The sequence below is a fragment of the Herpailurus yagouaroundi genome, unplaced genomic scaffold, assembly GCF_014898765.1.
Source record: "Herpailurus yagouaroundi ecotype Mexico unplaced genomic scaffold, PumYag 222, whole genome shotgun sequence".
Lineage (NCBI taxonomy): Eukaryota > Metazoa > Chordata > Mammalia > Carnivora > Felidae > Herpailurus > Herpailurus yagouaroundi.
The window spans coordinates 5,247,942-5,268,587 of record NW_024412453.1 but is presented as its reverse complement, the minus strand read 5'-3'; the positions used below and the strand labels follow the sequence as shown (position 1 = coordinate 5,268,587).

General features: G+C 42.0%; 1 protein-coding gene and 1 long non-coding RNA gene across 4 annotated transcripts in view; one reads left to right on the top strand and one right to left on the bottom strand.

Annotated features, from left to right (window-relative positions):
• LOC121019464 (uncharacterized) overlaps positions 1-20,646 on the bottom strand; it is a 245,863-nt gene that overhangs the window by 181,808 nt on the left and 43,409 nt on the right. The gene's annotated exons all lie outside the window — the stretch shown is intronic.
• Positions 12,331-13,791, top strand: LOC121019463 (ADP/ATP translocase 2-like). Its single transcript, XM_040458945.1, has 2 exons — positions 12,331-13,347; positions 13,594-13,791. Exon 1 carries the CDS (start codon positions 12,402-12,404, stop codon positions 13,293-13,295), a length of 894 nt encoding a protein of 297 aa, XP_040314879.1. The 5' UTR covers positions 12,331-12,401; the 3' UTR covers positions 13,296-13,347; positions 13,594-13,791.

Below are 20,646 nucleotides of genomic sequence, written 5' to 3'. Positions count from 1 at the left end.
TCTGTTTTGTTCAATGTTCTATACCAAGTAGCTGGCACGTGTCTTGCCCATAGTGGAGTCTCAACTGATACTTGTTGGGTTCTATTAAATTACAATAAACAGCGACTAAGTAGCACAAATCAGTGAGGTACTAGACAGGGTTGCTAACCTGGGGTTTGTAGATGGACTTCAGAGGGTCCATGAACTTGAATGGGAAAATCCCCCATTTTGTGTAACCTCTAACTGATTGTCAGTATTTGCTTCCATTATAAATGTAGGCAACAAATCACAGTAATATTCATAGTATCTGTCACCAATATAAATCACGGATATTTTCATATCTCATTACAGTTGTTGTAGACATCTCAATATATTGTCGACATGCATCACTAATTGAAATTAAATAGTTATTAGACCCACCACTACATCTTGTTATTTAATGCATTAGTAGAGAGGCATATATTACTATCACAAAAATTTGGTGGTTTCTTTAGAAATTTTGATAACCACATTTTAGGATAATTACAAAAGAAATCTTTTGTAATTTTACACACCTTTATTTCTGCATTTACTTTCTGTGTTGTTCTCTCAAGGACTCTATAGACCTCACTAGATGCCAGAGGTGTCCGCAGCATGCGTGCACGCACACACACACACACACACACACACACACACACACACAGAAGATTAAGACCTGCTGTTGGATTGACTCAATCTTCCCAGTGTAGCTGACAACGCACTGGGTTTCGGTGTAGCTGAAACAAACTGAACACGGAAGCAGCCCATTTCTGCCACCTTTTGGGAGGCAAACACCAACTCACCATCCCAGAGGGCAGTGAATTCACCAGTTAACAGTTGTATAGAGGAACCCCCTGATAACCATCAGGTTCAATGTCCCTGGCTGGCAAGGTCAAGGACTCAGAAAATTTGGTGTTGAGCAAAAACAAACTGACCTCACACCTGTAGGATTCAAAACACGGACTCTGGAGCTAGACTTCCCATGTTTGTATCCCAGTCCCAACAGTTAGGATCTGTGTGAGCTTGGGTAAGTTATTTCACCTGGATGGATCTCACTTTGCTCATTTGTAAAGCAGGAACCACAGAGCCTGATTGTGGTCGGCAGGAAATGGTCCTTTGAAGATGTCCAGGTTCTAATTCCTGGACCCTGTGAATCTGTAAGTTTCTATGGCAAAGAGGAACTAAGGCCACAGATGGAGTTCAGGTCAGCTAACCTTAAAATAGAAAGATTATTCTGGATTATCCAGGTGGACCCAATATAACCACAATATAACCTTAAATATGGAAGTAGGAGGAAGAAGAGAGTCAGAGATTTGAAGATGTGACACTGCCAGATGTGAAGATAGAAGAAGGGGCCACAAGCTGAGGAATGGCAAATGGTCTGTAAAATTTGGAAAAGGCAAGATTCTCTTTTAGAGGCTCCAGAAAAAGTGCAGCCTGGCCAACACCTTGATGTTAGCCAAGTGAGACCCAGTTTGGACATCTGGCCTACAGAACTGTAAGATAATAAATTTGTGTTGTTTTAAGCCATGAAGCTTGTGGCAAATTGTTACAGCATCAATAGGAAACTAACATACTATGCCAAAGGGGCTTGTGAGGATTAACAAATGAGTTAATTTATATAAAGCCCTTAGAACAGTCCCTTAAACACAATTGGTGTTATATATTATTAGTGTTATCAAGATGACAACTAAAAGTGAAAGAAATTAATCACTTCCAAAACAAACCAGGTCTGTTCAAATCAGCCCCTTGCTCTGTTTTAAAATCATGAACTAATATGGGCACCTGGGTGGCTCAGGCGAGAGTCCAACTTAGGCTCAGGTCATGATCTCGCGATTCATGAGTTTGAGCCCCACGCTGGGCTCTGTGCTGACAGCTCAGAGCCTGGAGTCTGCTTTGGATTCTGTGTCTCCCTCTCTCTCTGCCTCTCCTCTGTTTGTTCTCTCTCTCGAAAATTAAAATAAAATATTAAAAAAAATTTTTAATCATGGACTAATAATGAACTCATGGATCCAGGCATTAATCATACAGCAGCTAACATCACAAAACAAGACATAAACAGACATTAGGTGCCTCCTGATGGACAAACACATGGCCACTAATGAAGCAGTCTTGCCAAAAATGGGGGGAAAAAATCAGACAGAAACCTGATGAAACTTATGGATTCAACTACCAATGTACAGGAAACAGGGAAGATAGAAGAACATGTCAAATGACACCACAGAGACATAATCAGCAATATCTAGACTCTGGGAAAGTCTACAGCAATGCTTCTCAAACTTTAAAGTGCATGTAAAACACCTGCGGATCTTGGTAAAATGTAGATTCTAAGCCAGTAGGTATAGGGTATGGCCTGACATTACATTTCTAACAAGCTGTCACATGATGCTGATGCTCGTGACCCATGGACCATATTTTGAGTTTCCAGGCTCTGCAAGATATATAATCCATTTTTTCTAGTAACAAAAGAATTGAAGGGGAAACCTACAGATTAAAAGATACACCAACCATTACATAGTTTTACATTTGGGTGAACTGGTAGAGAGATGGAGTCATTATCAAAGATCAGAAATGCAGCAGAGGAAATAATTTGATGAAGTTAATTATTTTAGTTTTTTAATTTTTTTATTATTTAAAAAAAATTTTAATGTTTATTTATTTGAGAGAGAGAGACAGAGCATGAGCGGGGGAGGGACAGAGAGAGAGAGGGAGACACAGAATCTGAAGCAGGCTCCAGGCTCTGCCTGGTCAGCACAGAGCCTGATGCAGGGCTCGAACCCACGGACTGCCAGATCATGACCTGAGCCGAAGTCAGACGCTTAACAGACTGAGCCACCCAGGCGCCCCAAATATTTTAGTTTTGAACAGGTTGCATTTAAAACATTTGTGGTGTAGGGGTTATACACATTCATACAAGTGTATCACATGTCTGTAGTCTTTCTCACCAAATCAGAGGATTGACTGAAGCACTGAGTAAATGTTTTTTTTCAAACTAATGGAGCTGCATTGCCCATTCCTTTCAAAGAGAAATTTAGGTCCCAGTCAACTTTCATTGGACACCCAAGCTCTTGGCTCATGACACTTGGTCACAGGGCGGTCTCTGTGCAAATCAGAGATAATACAACATGTGATGCCTATGGTCACAGATCCCCCATCACCTAGGAATATTTCAATACCCATCCAACCAGCCCCATTCCAGGAGGCTAATCAAAGGACTGAGCTTTCCACTGAAAGTCTGCAGTAGCACTGACCTATTGGAAAAGAGGGGTTTTTGGAGAGAGACTTTACTCCAAATTTCAGCTTCATCAGCTGTGGTTTGGGAAGCGATTTAGGATCCTGGAGACCAGTGAACCTAGATTTGAATCTCAGCTTCTCACTTATTTGTTTTGTGGCCTTGGCTGAGTTACATAACCTCTCTGACCCTCAGTATCATCTCTGAAATGGGATTAAAAATAATTATAACCTCCTCACAGGTTTGTTGTGAGGATTAAATGAGATAATAGAAATAAAATGTTTAATCCAGTGCCTGACAGGAAACAAACACCTAGGAAATTTTCTCTGTTACTGGTGCTGCTACAGTGGCCACTGTCTTCTGACCTCAGGAGAGCCAATGAATTCTTCCGACCCTCAGGAGCCTCTTCTCTAAGAAGGAGTAACAATAACCGACGGAAAGTTTGATGCCTCCCTCTTTTATTTCCTTTCGTTTCCTGTTCAAATATCCCCTTTTCAAAAAAGCCTTCCCCAGCCAGTCCTCTTCCTATATAAGATAGCCCACACTTCTCTCCATCCCATTATGTTTTATTTTTCATCCCAGGAGCTATCCACCCAATTTATAGTCATTTGTTTAGTGTCTGTCTTCTCTACAAGAGATCAGTACCAAGGGAGTTAGGGACTTTGTCTATTGTGTTCACTGCCTCTCCCCTGGGCCAAGAAGAGTGTCTGGTATGTCAAAATGCTCAATACATTTCTTGTAAGATGGATGGATGGATGGATGGATGGACGGATGGATGGATGGAAGAATGAATAAGTGAATAAGAAAGAAAGAAAGAAAGAAAGAAAGAGAAAGAAAGAAAGAAAGAAAGAAAGAAAAGAAAGAAAGAAAAGAAGGAAGGAAGAGAAGAGAAGAGAAGAGAAGAGAAGAGAAGAGAAGAGAAGAAGAAAGGTAAGGAGAGAGGGAAGGATGGAGGGAAGGAGGGAGGAAGAAAGGAATATGGTCACTACCAACAATAACTACCCAGCCCTGAGTTGCTACTCAATGGATATTAGTTTCCTTCCTTCCTTCCAAGGCCAGAAAAATGAAGAGCTCTAGAAATCCTCTCGGGGCACTGGGGGAGGAACTGAGAGGGGAAGGCCAACAGACCTGCCTCCTTCCCCCTTCTCCACCAGCCATCATTCTAACCATCAAAACAAAAACCAGACTGCAGGTGCCAAGAAGTCTGTGCATCCCTCATCCCCAGGAAGTCCCTCCTGGCTCTGAAACCCTAACAGAAGCGAGGAGTGCCTGCAGCTTGCTGCTTGTAGACAAGAATTCAGGCAGAATTTCAACAGCTGCTCCATTGCTTGTAACCCCAATAAACAGTGTCTGGCCAACCTAATGTGGGGCCACTGAGGGCTAGGGCTGTGCTGCTTTTGGGGTCTCAGAAGTAGAAAGTCAACAGGTTTGATGTATGGTGCCATTTATGGCACCTGAAATAGAACATCTGTTACCAGGTTGGCCGCTATCAAATCTTCTTTAATATAACAATACAAGCAGTGGCTGGGTCTTGAATGCCACTTTACAAAGCCAGTGGCCATACAGCAGAACTGTCTTTCCAACGGCTGATCTTGTCACTCCTCTACTGAAAACCCTCCCCTGGGTCCCCATCACGCTAGGAATGAAGTCCAAACTCCTCTCCCAGGGCTGCACCAGGTCCAGCATGATCCAGGCCCATCCATCCTCTCCCCAGCATATCCTGGGCCATCCTCCTCCTCAGTCACTCCACTCCAGCCACACACAGCCTGTCTGTGTTCCTACAACAGGAGGAATGCATTGTCCCCCAGGGTCTTAGTACTTTTGCTTCTCCTGCCTGCACGGGTTCCTCCTTATCTAGCTCTTTGTCCCTGGTGTGCTCTTTTAAAGCAGCCCCAATGCCTGCCTACCCCCTCCCCCCATCACCTCAGTCTGTTTCAATACCACTGTAGCACTTGGGCACCTGGGCAATCTGCACTTATGTTGGCTTGTTTCTGTGCATACTTCCTCCTCTCCCTGCCCTCCCCTGGGCCATAAGTCCCTGCAGGAAAGAACTCTGCCTGCACTGTGTATCCCTAGAATAGTCCCTGACACATAGTAGGTGCTCAGTAAGTATTTTTAAAGGCATGAACGTGTTGAGAGTGGCATCCAACACCAAGAGTCAGCAAACTTTTTCTGTAAAGATCCAGATAGTAAATATTTGAGGCTTAGTGGGCCATATGGTCTTGGTCACAACTATTCAATTCTGCCATTGCAGCACAAAAGAGCCAATGATAATATGTAATTAAGTGGGCGTGGCATTATTCCAATAACACTTCATTTATAAAATCAGGCAGCGGCCTGGATTTGGCCCATGGAGTGTAGTTTGTAATCCTTAGCTCTAGATCAAGAATCTGAATTCAAGTATACTATCCACACAGTTACTTGACATGGTTTTTTTCCCCATATGCTATGACATCCACTGTGTGTTATATAAATATTAAATAAAACTGCATTCTATCCAATTTTCTAACAAATAGGCTCATTCAAGTAAACACATCTTTTTAAAAAAAATTTTTTAAGCTTTATTTATTTTTGAGACAGACAGAGGCAGGGGGAGGAGCAGAGAGAAGGAGACAAAGAATCTGAAGCAGGCTCCAGGCTCTGAAGTGTCAGCACAGAGCCCGACGTGGGGCTTGAACTCACGAACCGCGAGATCATGACCTGAGCTGAAGTTGGATGCCCAACCGACTGAGCCACCCAGGAGCCTCTCAAGTAAACAAATCTTAAGTGCCTGTAGTGCACCAAACACTGGGCTTAGTGCTGAGAATGTAACACTGCAGAAAGCATACCCTGGTCTTGCTGTGTGTAGTCAAGGGGCCACATATGTGAAATTATGATAGTACAACATGAAACATTATAATGGGTGCATCAAGAGGGGTTGGGCCCTCTATAAAGGGTACAGCACCCCTTATATTAGTGGACAGTATGATTCTAGGATAATGGAAACTAAAAAGGATGGTTGGTGTGGAGAATCTTAGGCAATGTTACAAAATTCACGGGGTTCGGGGTGCTTGGGTGGCTCAGTCGGTTAAGCGACCAACTTTGGCTCAGGTCATGATCTCACAGTTTGTGAGTTCGAGACCCACGTCAGGCTCTGTGCTGACAGCTCGGAGCCTGGAGCCTGTTTCCGATTCTATGTCTCCCTCTGTCTCTGCCCCTTCCCCGCTCATGCTCTGTCTCTCTCTCTCTCTCTCTCAAAAATAAGTAAACATTAAAAAAAATTTTTTTAATTAAAAAAAACCACAAAACTCATGGGGTTCCATGAGGCTTAGACAATGTCCCATCAAGGTCTATCTGCAAGTGTTCAGTCTTATACTTTCTTAAAATTAACACCAGGCACCACACTTGACCTGTGAAGACAAGAAACCTTCTAGGAGGACCTGGTGCCTAAATCAAGTCCTGAATTAGGGAGGAAAGAGTGCTCTGTTCACAGCACATGCTAAGGCCAAGGATGCTTTACTCTCTCTGTAAACCAAAGACACTTAACACGACTGGGTGAAAGAGGGAGACGGAGTGAAGATGGAGATGGCCGGGCAGGCAGACGAGAGTCACAACATTACGGCATGGGAAGAAATCTGAATTTTATCCTAAGAGCAGGGGGAAGCCTATCAGGGGTCTTCAGCAAAGAAGTTGAAAAACCAGATATGTTTTTTGGAAAACATGATGCTCAGTGTGTCCAGATGATGGACTGAAAGAGAGATACTGGAAACCAGGAGAGGTTTTGCAAAAGGCTTGAATGGTTTACAGCGCCCAAATAGAACTTCAAGACAACTTCTTGTGGAAAATGAAAGACAGCCTATTTGAGGATTTCCACCTGGGACAGGCTTCTCTTTCAAACAGGAACAAGAAACTTCTTAATTTTCCCCCCAAGTCCAATAAGGACCATCATAAGGATCCAGCTGCCAGGTTTAGAATGAGTTGAGCAAAGCAAAAATGATAGAGAAACAAAACATAAAATGAGACTATTTTCCACTTTGAACAGAGGCCAATAAATTTATGGGAACTTGCAGTTTTCCATGAGTAACAACTGAAGTAGGAAACAACACTAATATCATTATTCTTATGTTAATAATTACATTCAATTGGATTACTTAAGCAGAGGATGCCTTGGGGAGCAAAGACAGTCTAAGGAATTCCATTATCAAAATTTCACTTGTGGCTCATGGTCTCCTTAGCACCACTAATTAATATTCTCTCCCTAAACAAACAAAGATTGAGGAGGTTGGTGAACTACAGAAATATCGCTTATCATAGGAAATGATGGAGAGTACACAAAATAAAAAGACTAGGGTCACACTTGCGATTTTTATCATAATAAAATGCTCCTGAGGAACCACTTGGCAAAATTGCACCATAATGCCTGGCAAGATTAATGGCTTCAAGACAATTGTAAAATTAAAATAAGTCTCAGGTTCAGTCACTGAATTTAGACATTGGGAAAATACTCATTTTGCTCCAGGCATCAAGTCATGGCAGGTTTTGGGTTTTGGTTTGTCTTTTTTTTTTTTTTTTTTTTTAATGTGCCAGCATTTGATTCAAAAATTGAGTTTCCTCTATGTCTCGTTCACAATCTATTTCAAATATACACCTGAGGGCACTAGATTCCTGGTACTGGTGAGGCAGCAGCTGATAAGAACACAGGCTTTGTAGTATGAGAGCTATGGGTTCATATCCTGATTCTGTCATGAACTACATGTGGCCTTGAGCAAGTTACTTAATCTCTCTGCCTCAGTATCCTTATCTGTAAAATGGGGATAATAATTTTATCTAACCTTAAAGAAGTTTAAAGGGTAATTGTTCTAGGGCAACGTTTAGCACCTGGCATATGTTTCAATAAGTGGCAGTTGTTCTGGAACGATTATTATGCTGCATCCCTTCCCCCGCTCACAGGAGACCAACAAAACAACCCATTGTGAGTCCGATTCTGCACCAAGGCCACTGACTTTCAATATATATGTCTTGCCTGAATGTGAATGAATACATGATGCTGGTAACCAGCCACTCCAAATTTTCATCCAGTTTCTAGAACCATCTTACTTTCACTTGTTTAAATGGCAGGTGTGTCTTGTGTGTCAGTTATAACAAGCCCTCTTTGATGGAGTGAGATTACATCCCTGAAAGTTCGGGGATGGAGATAGCATAGGGCCCCAGACCAGTAGACTTTACAGCAGGGGTAAAGGAAAACTTTTTAAAATCCAGGCAGTACAGGTCTCTTTTGGACTGAGTGTATGTTGCCAATTATTACTAATATAACCATAAAAATAAAAATGCTTACTAAGTGACAGATATTTAGCCTACAGCTCTAAATACATGATCACATTTAATCCACATGACAGTTCTATCAGGTCTACATCTAAAATTATTTGGCATTTTATTTTTGGGAAAGTGGAAGTGCAGAAATGTTAAGTAATTCTCCCATGTTACCCAACTAAGAATTCATAAGGTGTTTGGTCCTAAAAACCCAAGTATTTAGCTGCTATGCTATACCTTCCAAGCAAATACAGACCCTTAGACGAATGTCATAAGCATATCACCCACTTTGGTTTTGTGTGGTTGCTGAGACACAAGACCACAAATTGGGTGACCTAAGCAACAGAAATATGTTGTCTCACAGTTCTGGAGGCTGGAAGCCTGAGATCCAGGTGTCGGCAAGGCAAGCCAGATTCCCTTTGACACTGAAATCTGTTCTATGACTCTCTCCTAGCTTCTGATAGTTTGCTGGAAATCTTTGGCATTCCTTGATAGTGGATCTCCACCTTCATCTTTACACAGCATTCTCCCTGTGTGCATGTCTGTCTCCAAATGTCCCCTCTTTATAAGGACATCAGTTACACTGGATTATTCCAATCTACTCCAGTATGACCTCATCTTAACTAATTACACATACAAAGACCCTACCTCCAAATAAGACCACCTTCTGAAGTGCTGGGGGTTAGGGGTTCATATAAATGAGAGGGGCACAATTCAACCTGTAATATTATTCAATCCCATCTGTCTTAACTGGTTATTCCTCCATCTTCAGACCCAGGGCATGGGGGAGGGAAACAGGATTTCTACACACTCCCAAACATACGGCAAGATGTAACTCTTCATTCCAAAACCCACAGAGCCATTTATCCCATGTTAGAAAGGAGAACTGAAAAGGGGTACAGTGCAAAAGATGTCAAAGCAAAGATAAATGTTTCCTCAGGGGCAACAACTCTCAGAGATTTGAGTAGTAAGTTTTTGAAAAATGGACACATGAGGAACAAAGGTTGAGTTTTGTGAAATCATTGATAACCCCCAAGACAACACCCAGCTTTCCCCCATGATTATAAATGGGGGGATTTGAAATGGAACTTCTATTGTGTGGCTCTCAAAGCCCTCAGTGGCCCAGAAGTAGTGAATCATTTCTAAGGTAAAGCACTTCCTTTGAACTCAGGGGAAACAAAAGTAGGCAGATAAAAAATGATAATGCAGGAAGCAGATTTATGAGCAACTTGAAATCTGAACACTGCTTTTTTATATTCCTTACGATGGACCAGTCCTGTGGCCATGGGGGAATAAGCGCCTAAGGTTGAACACCAAAAATAAAATCTCTCAGCATTTCCCAAACTCATACAGGAAATCTCACACAAGCCCCTCCCCAATAAATAATAGATGGGATGTAAAATGCAGACTCCTTTGTCTAGCAATGGACGTAAGTAGATGAAGTTGTCCATTCTTTCAAGTTATTTCCAGAGTGACAGCCGTATGCTGAGTGCTGTCCCGGGTCATGAAAAGAAATACCTCAAGGAGGATTTACCCATTAGGTGGATCCCAAACTCAGAATAATTAAATCATAGATCTACAAGTGACTTCAGGAGTCATTTATGCAGACAGAGGATGGTAAAGGAGACAGAGGAAGGCATATGTCTTATATTTTTGTTTTGTGTCATCTAACAAATTCTTCCCAGCAAACTTTCAAGATGCTGTCTTTCCTGTGAGCCAGTATTATGAATCTCTTTCTGACCATTTTGTAGGAATCCACAGTGACTAAGCTCCTCTTCTTCTGGTTGGGCATAATTTGTACGTATATTGCAAAGAACAACCATTTTGCTTTTGAACACCTCCTACCTCAGTGAGGCCAAGGTTATTCAAGGAAGAAGATACTTTCCCTACCTTGGGGACACTAACAGTCCTGTGGATGTATAAAATGCAGATATATAATAAGGTTATTTCCATAACAGAAATAATACAATAAGACAATATTTTATTAGGACATAGGTTGAAAACTGGCAACACCTATAGGTCAGTTCCTGCCTATAGACATTCTTATTTGGCTATGTTTTCCTCCATTCCACCTCACCTAACTTCTTATTTTGAAAATTCTCAAGTCTAAAGAAAAGTTCAAATAATAGTATAATTACTATTCAGATATACCTAACACATACATACACATTTTTTTTCTGAACTACTTGGAAATAAATTGCAGACAACAGAATACTTCATTCAGGAATACTTCAGTGTGAATTTCTTAATAATAAGGACATTCTCCAATTTATCCATGATACCATTATCACACTCAAGAAAATAAATAATAATTCCATAATATCATATAACATGTAGTTCATATTCAAGTATCTTTAACAGACAAAAACAATGTCCTATGTAGCTGTTGCCTAGTTGTTGTTTTTTTTTTTTTTAATTTGGCTATTTAACATAAGAATCCAAACTTTCAGGGGTGCCTAGGTGGCTCAGTCGGTTGAGCATCCGACTCCGGCTCAGGTCATGATCTCACAGTCCGTGAGTTCGAGCCCTGCATCGGGCTCTGTGCTGACAGCTCTGAGCCTAGAACCTGCTTCAGATTCTGCGTCGCCTTTTCTCTGACCCTCCCCTGTTCATGCTCTGTCTTTCTCTGTCTCAAAAATAAATAAATATTTTTAAAAATTAAAAAAAAAGAATCCAAACTTTCAGTTTTCCTTGAAAAATAAGCCCTAAAAACACTAAGCCTGGATTCTCACATGGAAAAAATTAGCTGAAACTGAATCCCCTTTAGATATGACCTATGTTCATTTTGTCACCATCTCTACCACTCATTATTTTCATCAGGCATAACTAGCTGTTGCAGAAATTTCTCTGGACCCCTTATAAAGGTCTCTCCCTGAAATCACAGTGGAGCAAGCTACTACCTCTATCTAGAGGTGCTTCCATGCTAAATTTTGGCCATTCCAACCTTTCTCTTTCAGCTCTGTCTTCCAATACAAACTCCAAATCCTAAAATTTAGTAGACATCTAGTGTTGATGAAGCATCTCAAACATAGTATGTCCAAAACTGATCTTCTCCCCCAAGCCCTATTCCATCCATAGCCTGTCCCATTCCAGATGACAGCAATCCCTTCCTTCAGTTGCTGATGCCAAACATTTCAGTTATCCATGACTCTTGTCACTCCCACACACAACCCTCATCCAATTCATAAAGAAATGTCATTGGCTCTATCTTAAAACCATATCCCAAACAGGACCACTTCTTTCCACCCCCACTGTTCTCATTCTGGTATATGATCCACCAACATCTCTCACCTGGACTATTTCAATGCCTCCTCTTCAAACATTAGTGCTCTGGTTAAAACCCTCCCATGGCTTCTTATTGCATTCAGTTCAAAATCAAAGTCCTTAAAATGGCCTGTGAGCTTCCACACGATCTTGTCACCCATTACCTTTCTGACCTCTTCTCTTACCCCTCTTCTCAGGCCCTGCCTACTCTGTTCCAGCCACACTGGCATCCTTGTTCCTCCTCAAACAAGCCAGGTACTCTAGGGTCTCTGTATTAACTGTTCCCTCTGCCTGTGATATTCTTCCCTCACATATCCACTTGACTTGTTCTTTCACTTCCTTCAAGTCTTTGTTCCATTCTCCCCTTCTCAGGGAAGGCTGTCATGAGCATCCTATTTAAAATGATAACCCATGGGGTGCCTGGTTGTCTCAGTCTGTTAAGTGTCCAACTCTTGATCTCAGCTCAGGCCTTGATCTCAAGGTTGTGAGTTCAAACCCTACATTGGTCTCCATGCTGGGTGTGAAGCCTACTTAAAAAATAAATAAAATAGGCAGTCCCGGAGTCCCAGCCGGTTCCTACCGCAGTCCCGCAGTCGCCCGGCTCCTCTTTCCTTTCAAAATGACAGATGCTGCTGTGCCCTTCACCAAGGACTCCCTGGTGGGTGGAGTGGTGGTGGCCATCTCCAAGGCCACGGTAGCGCCCATCGAGCGGGTCAAGCTGCTGCTGCAGGTGCAGCATGCCAGCAAGCAAATCACCGCAGATAAGCAATCAAAGGACATTATAGACTGCGTGGTTCGTATCCCCAGGGAGCAGGGAGTCCTGTCCTTCTGGCTCGGTAACCTGGCCAATGTCATCAGATACTTGCCCACCCAGGCCCTCAACTTCGCTTTCAAAGATAAATACAAGATCTTCCTGGGTGGCATGGACAAGAGAACCCAGTTTTGGCGCTACTTTGCAGGGAATCTGGCATTGGGTGGCGCCGCTGGGGCCACATCCTTGTGTTTTGTGTATCCTCTGGATTTTGCCCGTACCCGTCTAGCGGCCGATGTGGGCAAGGCTGGAGCGGAAAGGGAACTCCAAGGCCTTGGTGACTGCCTCGTTAAGATCTACAAATCTGATGGGATTAAGGGCCTGTACCAAGGCTTTAATGTGTCTGTGCAGGGCATTATCATCTACCAAGTTGCCTACTTTGGTATCTATGATACTGCAAAGGGCATGCTTCCGGATCCCAAGAACACTCACATCTTCATCGGCTGGATGATCTCACAGTCCGTCACAGCGGTTGCCGGGTTGACTTCCTATCCCTTTGACACTGTTCGTCGCCGAATGATGACGCAGTCGGGGCGCAAAGGAACCGACATCATGTACACACGCATGCTTGACTGCTGGAGGAAGATTGCTCGTGACGAAGGGGCCAAAGCTTTTTTCAAGGGGGCGAGGTCCAATGTTCTCAGAGGCATGGGTGATGCCTTCGTGCTTGCCTTGTATGATGAAATCAAGAAGTTCACATAAGTTATTTCCTAGTTTCTTCCCCTGTGAACAGGCATGTTGTATTATATAACACATCTTGAGCATTCTTTTTTTTTTTTTAATTTTTTTTCAACGTTTATTTATTTTTGGGAGACAGACAGAGAGAGACAGAGCATGAACGGGGGAGGGGCAGAGAGAGAGAGAGAGGGAGACACAGAATTGGAAACAAGCTCCAGGCATCAGCCCATAGCCTGACGCGGGGCTCGAACTCACGGACCGCGAGATCGTGACCTGGCTGAAGTCGGACGCTTAACCGACTGCGCCACCCAGGCGCCCCAACATCTTGAGCATTCTTGACAGACTGTTGGCTGTCTATTTATCAACGGCAACTATTGACTGGTTGAAAATGGGAAGCAATAATGTTCATCTGACCAGTTTTCTCTTAAAGCTATTTCCACGATGACAGGACTCAATTATATTTTTTATTTCAGTCACTCCTGATAAATAAATTTGAAGAAATAAACACTATCCAAAACATTAAATAAATAAATAAATAAATAAATAAATAAATAAATAAATAAAATTATAACCCACTGTCCACTGCTCCATGACACTTCCAGTCCCCCTTACCCTGCTTTACTTTTTATTTTATTCCTAGAACAGATTACCTTCTACATTGCACATATTTATTTATTATGTTTATGCTTTATTGTCTACCTCCCCTCACTAGAATGTAAGGGCCAATTCTATCCATTGATGTATCCAAGCATGTAAAAGAGCATTTGAAATGAGAATGTAAAATGGTGTGACCCTGTGGAAAGCTCTTTAGCAGTCTCTTAACAAACTAAACATAGAATGACCCAATGACCCAGCAATTCCATTCCCCAAAGAACTGAAAATGGACACTCGAACAAAAGGTACATGAATGTTCATAGCAGCACTATTTAAAATAGCCCCAAAGGTGGAAACAACTCAAATGTCCATCAACAGATGAGTGAATAAACAAATTGCAGAAATACATTAAATGGAATACTACTGGGCCATGAAAAAGAATGGAGAATTGATACATGTTTCACAGTAGATGAACCTCGAAAATTTTATGCTAAGTGTGAGAAACCAGACACAAAGGTCTCATATCGTATGATCTCATTTATATGAAATATCCAGAATAGATATATCCATAGAGACAGGAAGCAAATTGGTAGTTACCAGAGGCTGGAGGTAGTAATTATTTAATGGATATGGATTTTTATTGGGGATAATGAAATGTCTTGGAAATAGAAGGGATGGTTGCACAACACTGTGAATGCACCAAATGCCACTGATACGTTCACTTTAGATTGATTCATTGTGTGTTAAATTCATTCAATTTAACCTGTATAAAAAAGAGCAGCTCAAAAAAAAGGACCTCAATAAATATTTGCCGAATGAATGAATGAATGAACAGGAAACAAATCAGTATGTCTGGCCCTGAAAACAGATAACACTAAAAGGTAGTCTATCAAAAAGCATTTTTTGGAAGTCTGTGGCTCTTTCACCAGCCACATGTAAATCACCCCATTTGGGGTGTAAGTAAGCATTGAAGCAGTATTGCCCTGGGGGTCCATGACCATTTTTGGTGGCCTGAGCTGAGTTTTATTACTCTGCTCATGGAGAACAGGAGACAAAGCCTGGGGTCCTATCAGGGGAAAAAAATCTTCCTGTGTCGGAATTTTCAGAACCTCCTGTTCCTACATAGCTAGAGACATTTCTGACTGCCAGGAGGGAATAAAGCCAATGGGAGTTAGTCCCATCTGCCTACAGAGGGGCAGGAACATCATCTGTCTAAATACTTCTTCGTCAGAAAGTCTTACAGCTGGAGGCCTTTCCTCACTCTCACTGTGACCTCAGCCTTAGGGCCACATTAAAGAGCATTAATGCCATGGAGAGGGGGAGGCAGGGAGGAGATGGGCTGCCAGACTGGAACTAAGTTAAAAATAAAGCTCCCCTTATTAAATTCATAATTATTGTGAAGCTGTGAAATCTTATTTTAAACCTCCGGCTCCTTTCTTTTGTCCAGGGTACAGGCTGCCTGCTTCTGAATCCCTATTTTGCTTTATGGACAATTTCTTTTTAGCATTCTGAGCGTTTAACCTTGAAAAATAGTGTTGTTTTGCTGCTGTATTTTCTGATTGTTAGTCTCCAGGCATCTCTGTGGCATCTTTATAAATCTGCAGGAGCTGGTAAATATTTCTTGCCGACCAGCAGCTGAAATCTGAAAATACCAGCTCACTTTTTAGCTGTCAGGCAATTAATGTAATTCAAAGGAAATGAAAGGTATGGGCAACTGGGACTGCTTTTAATAACAGGAGGGTTTCTGGCTCAGACTTAGAAAGGCAGGAGAGAAGAATCAATAAAAGGCAAACAGAAAGGGTAGAAGAGGGCATGGAGTTCTCCAGAAACATTTTGTCAGCATGCTGGCCAACACCGCTAATCTGTGCCAAGAGAAGCTGATAAATGTAGCCACTGATGGTCAACTTAGAGATGGGCCAGCCTTCAAGGCCTAGACTAGGGTATCCATTAGCCTAGAAGATGGCTTTGTACACACAGAAAAAGATGCCTCAAGAGGGCAGGTAAATCAGGAGAAAATATCCCCTGAGAATGGATGCAGCCCCACACCAGGGGACACAACTTGATGACCAGAGAAGAACTGCATTTCAGCCCTCTTCCTCCAAACTCATCCCTATAGCCAGTGGCCTTTGTGCAGTGCACAAACTATACAGCTGCATGTAGCAGCCCTATCCAGATCACGTCCCACTTCCTCATCCTTCATAATATTGGTTTCCCATTCTTCCCCGCTAAGTCAAGAATCAACTTGTTAGCTTTGGATCCCAGAGGTGAGAGAAGTGTAATTGGCTATAAAACTTAATGTGAAGAGTTAGACTATGGAGAAGGGGAGGGGGGATCTCACTCATATGGTGATGCTGTTTCATTTCTCAAAGGAGGGAAAGTCTTTCCTTTTAGTGAGAAATAGGCTAGTCATTAAAGGCAGGCATTTTCCAGTCCAGAGAAGGGTAATTCTATCAATGTCTGCCACCTTTCAGATACTTCAGACAGGGTAGTCAGCGTTCTACAATGCATAGGGCAGAAATCACACGCTGCTTTATGTAACTGTTGCCTCCCTGGACTGCAGTGTGAATACTGCCCCCTGGAGTTGTACAATATAGCAACCCTGCATCCCACGTGCAGTGCATCTGGGAGGCTCAGGGAGCACACTGGCATACATACTTTGACCTGCCTCCCGAGAGAAAAGCAAGCTTTCAAAACCTCGTACATCAAGGGGTGTCTGGGCAGCTCAGTCAGTTAAGCATCTGACTCTTGACTTCAGCTCAGGTCATGATCTCATGGTTTGTGGGTTTGAGTCCCACACTGGGCTCTGCACTAACATGTGGAGCCTACTTAGGATTCCCTCTCCCCTCTGTCTCTGCCCCTCCTCTCTCCCTTTCTCTCTCTCTCTCTCTCTCTTTCAAAATAAATAAATAAACATTTACAATTTTTTTAATGTTCATTTATTTTTGAGACAGAAAGAGAAACAGAGCATGAGTTGGGGAGGGGCAGAGAGAGAGACACACAGAATCTGAAGCAGGATCCAGGCTCCGAGCTGTCAACACAGAGACTGACGCGGGGCTCGAACTCACGAACTGCAAGATCATGATCTGAGCCAAAGTCGGATGTTTAACAGACTAAGCCATCCAGGTGCCCCTAAATAAATAAACATTTTAGAAAGTAGTTTTCTAAAAACCTGGCCCATCAAGATAAATAGAAAATCATCTAATATGTTTTTATATACTAGCACACATTTAGACAATAAAATTCTATTTACAATAAAATTTTAAAATATCAAAAACCTAGGAATAAGCCTAGCAGAAGATGTGTAAAACTGATAATGGAAGTCTCTAAAATATCACTGATAATAATTTTAAAATACCTACAACAGCTACATGGAGGGATAAACAATGGTCACGGATTGGAGGGCTCTATACTGTAATAAAGTCAATTCTCTGCAAACTGATCTATAGTTCTTTAACACAATCTCCATCGAATCTCCAGTTGAAGTTTTTATGGAAATTGAGCAGCTAATTTTGAAACGTATATGTAAAAGACTAGCTAAGACAATCTTAAAGAGCAATGAGGTAGAAGGGCATACTATACTAGGTATTAAGACTTATTGTAATGGTAGAAATTAAGACAGTAATGAGGTCATGAAAAGAGACAAACAGTATCAAGTGTTGTTGACAATTCAGAGCAACTAGAATTCCCATCCACTGCTAGTGGAAGTTTACATTCATAGAAGCACTTCAGAAAACTGTTCAGCAGAATCTACTAAATTTGAACAATGTTTATTTTATGACCCAGCAATTTTCCTGCTAGCTATGATACCCGACAGAACTGGCTACACATGTAAACCAAAAATCAAGCTCAAAGATGTTCATGGCAACACTGTTTTTAATGTCAAAACCCGGAAATAACCACAAATGCCCAACAATAATAAAATGAATAAATAAAATGGTGGTATATTCTCATGATGGAATACTATTCAGCAATAAAAATCAACCAACTATAGCTCCATGCAATTACTTAAATGAATCTCACATTGCTTGATTCCATTTATATCTTTTTTTTTTCAACGTTTATTTATTTTTGGGACAGAGAGAGACAGAGCATGAACGGGGGAGGGGCAGAGAAAGAGGGAGACACAGAATCGGAAACAGGCTCCAGGCTCTGAGCCATCAGCCCAGAGCCCGACGCGGGGCTCGAACTCACAGACCGTGAGATCGTGACCTGGCTGAAGTCGGACGCTTAACCGACTGCGCCACCCAGGCGCCCCCCATTTATATCTTTTTAAGTGGCAAAAACTCATCTGTGGTATTAGAACTCGGTATGGAAATTACTTTTGGAGAGAAGGGGACACAACAGTGCTTTGGGGGTGTTGGCTATTCAAGTGTGTTCACATTGTGAAAATATTGAGCTAAACACTTATGGGTCGTGTATTTTTCTTTCAATATGTTATATTTCATATGAGGACTTTAAGAGACAAAACAGACGAACCTAAGGGAAGGGAAAGAAAAATAATATAAAAACAGGGAAGGGGACAAAACAAAAGAGACTCATACATATGGAGAACAAACTGAGGGTTGCTGGAGGGGTTGTGGGAGGGGGGATGGGCTAAATGGGTAAGGGGCACTAAGGAATCTACTGAAATCATTGCTTCACTATATACTAACTATTTGGATGTAAATTTTTAAAAATAAAAAATAAAGTTAAATAAAAAAACATTTTATTGGGGCGCCTGGGTGGCGCAGTCGGTTAAGCGTCCGACTTCAGCCAGGTCACGATCTCACGGTCTGTGAGTTCGAGCCCCGCGTCGGGCTCTGGGCTGATGGCTCAGAGCCTGGAGCCTGTTTCCGATTCTGTGTCTCCCTCTCTCTCTGCCCCTCCCCCGTTCATGCTCTGTCTCTCTCTGTCCCAAAAATAAATAAACGTTGGAAAAAAAAAATTTAAAAGAAAAAAAAAATTTATTTGCACTTGCTTATGGAGACTAGTGATTTTCTTTTTTAAGTGTTTATTTAAATTCTAGTTAGTTAACAGACTGTGGAATATTCGTTTCAGGGGTACAGTGCAGTGATTCAACACTTCCAAACATTGCTCAGCGATTAATCATGGTAAGTGTACTTTTAATCCCCATTACCTACTTCACCCATCCCGCCAACCACCTCCCCTCTCATAACTATCAGTTTGGTCTCTATAGGTAAGAGTCTATTTCTTAGGACACCTGGGTGGCTCAGTCAGTTAAGCATCTGATGCCCTCTCAGGTCATGATCTCACAGCTTGTGAGTTCAAGCCTCACGTCAGGCTCTGTGCTGACAGCTCAGAGCCTGGAGCCTGCTTTGGATTCTGTGTGTGTGTGTCTCTCTCTCTGCCCCTCTCCTGCGCATGCTGTCTTTCTCTCTCTCTCTCTTTCTCTCTCTATCTCTCTTTCTCTCACTCTCAAAAATAAATAAACATTAAAAATTTCTAAGAAAGAGTCTGTTTCTTGGTTTGCCGTTCTCTTTTTCCCTCTTTCCTTGTTTGTTTTGTTTTTTATATTCCACATACGAGTGAAATCATAGGGTATTTGTCTTTCTCTGACCTATTCCACTTAGCATAATATTCTCTAGCTCCATCCATGTCATTACAAATGGCCACATATCATTCTTTTTTATTGCTAAGTATTATTCCATCATATATATATATATATATATATATATATATATATATTCCTCACATCTTCCTTATCCATTTTTAAAACCCCTTTCAGAGCCTAAATGTCCATCAACTGATGAATGGATAAAGAAATTGTGGTTTATATACACAATGGAGTACTATGTAGCAATGAGAAAGAACGAAACATGGCCCTTTGTAGCAACATGGATGGAACTGGAGAGTGTGATGCTAAGTGAAATAAGCCATACAGAGAAAGACAGATACCATATGGTTTCACTCTTATGTAGATCCTGAGAAACTTAACAGAAACCCATGGGGGAGGGGAAGGAAAAAAAAAAAAGAGAAGTTAGAGTGGAAGAGAGCCAAAGCATAAGAGACTCTTAAAAACTGAGAACAAACTGAGGGTTGATGGGGGGTGGGAGGGAGGGGAGGGTGGGTGATGGGTATTGAGGAGGGCACCTTTTGGGATGAGCACTGGGTGTTGTATGGAAACCAATTTGACAATAAACTTCATATATTAAAATAAATAAATAAATAAAATAAAACCCCTTTCAGAGACCCAATCTGCAAAGTCCACCCAGAACACCCAGGTAGATTTACTGATTCCCAGTTGCTATACTCTCACCATCACTCATCCGTTACAGTAAATACAGCTTCAGAGAACTTCCTGACGTGAAAGGTCTTGCTCTTGCTGCAGGCTGACATCACTATTGCTCCCTCCTTCTAACAGGCAGACTCTGAAATGTCCCCCAGTCATCCCCACCTCTTGGTTTTCATGTCCTTGTGGAATCCCCTCTCTTTTGGTATGGGCAAGACCTGTGACTTATTTCTAAGCAACAGAATATGGCAGAACAGTGATGGGATGTCACTTCCATAATTCGTTACAGGAGACTGTCGGCCACATTGCTAGCAGACTCTATTGCCTTCTTGGTCTTTGTGCTTTGAAGAAGTGAGTTGCCACAGTGGAGATGCCCACATGGCAAGTGGGCCTCTAGTCAAAAGCCAGCAAAGAACTGAAGCCCTCAGTCCAATGACCCTTGAGTAATTTAATCCTGCCAACAACTACAAGAGCTGTGGATCCTTCCCCCACTTGAACCTTGAGATGAAACCCCAGCCTGGCTGACACTTTGGATGTGGCATGCTGCGGGGG

Excerpts from the sequence above, each read along its gene's own strand:
- LOC121019463 (XM_040458945.1), top strand. The coding sequence starts at position 12,402 with ATGACAGATGCTGCTGTGCCCTTCACCAAGGACTCCCTGGTGGGTGGA.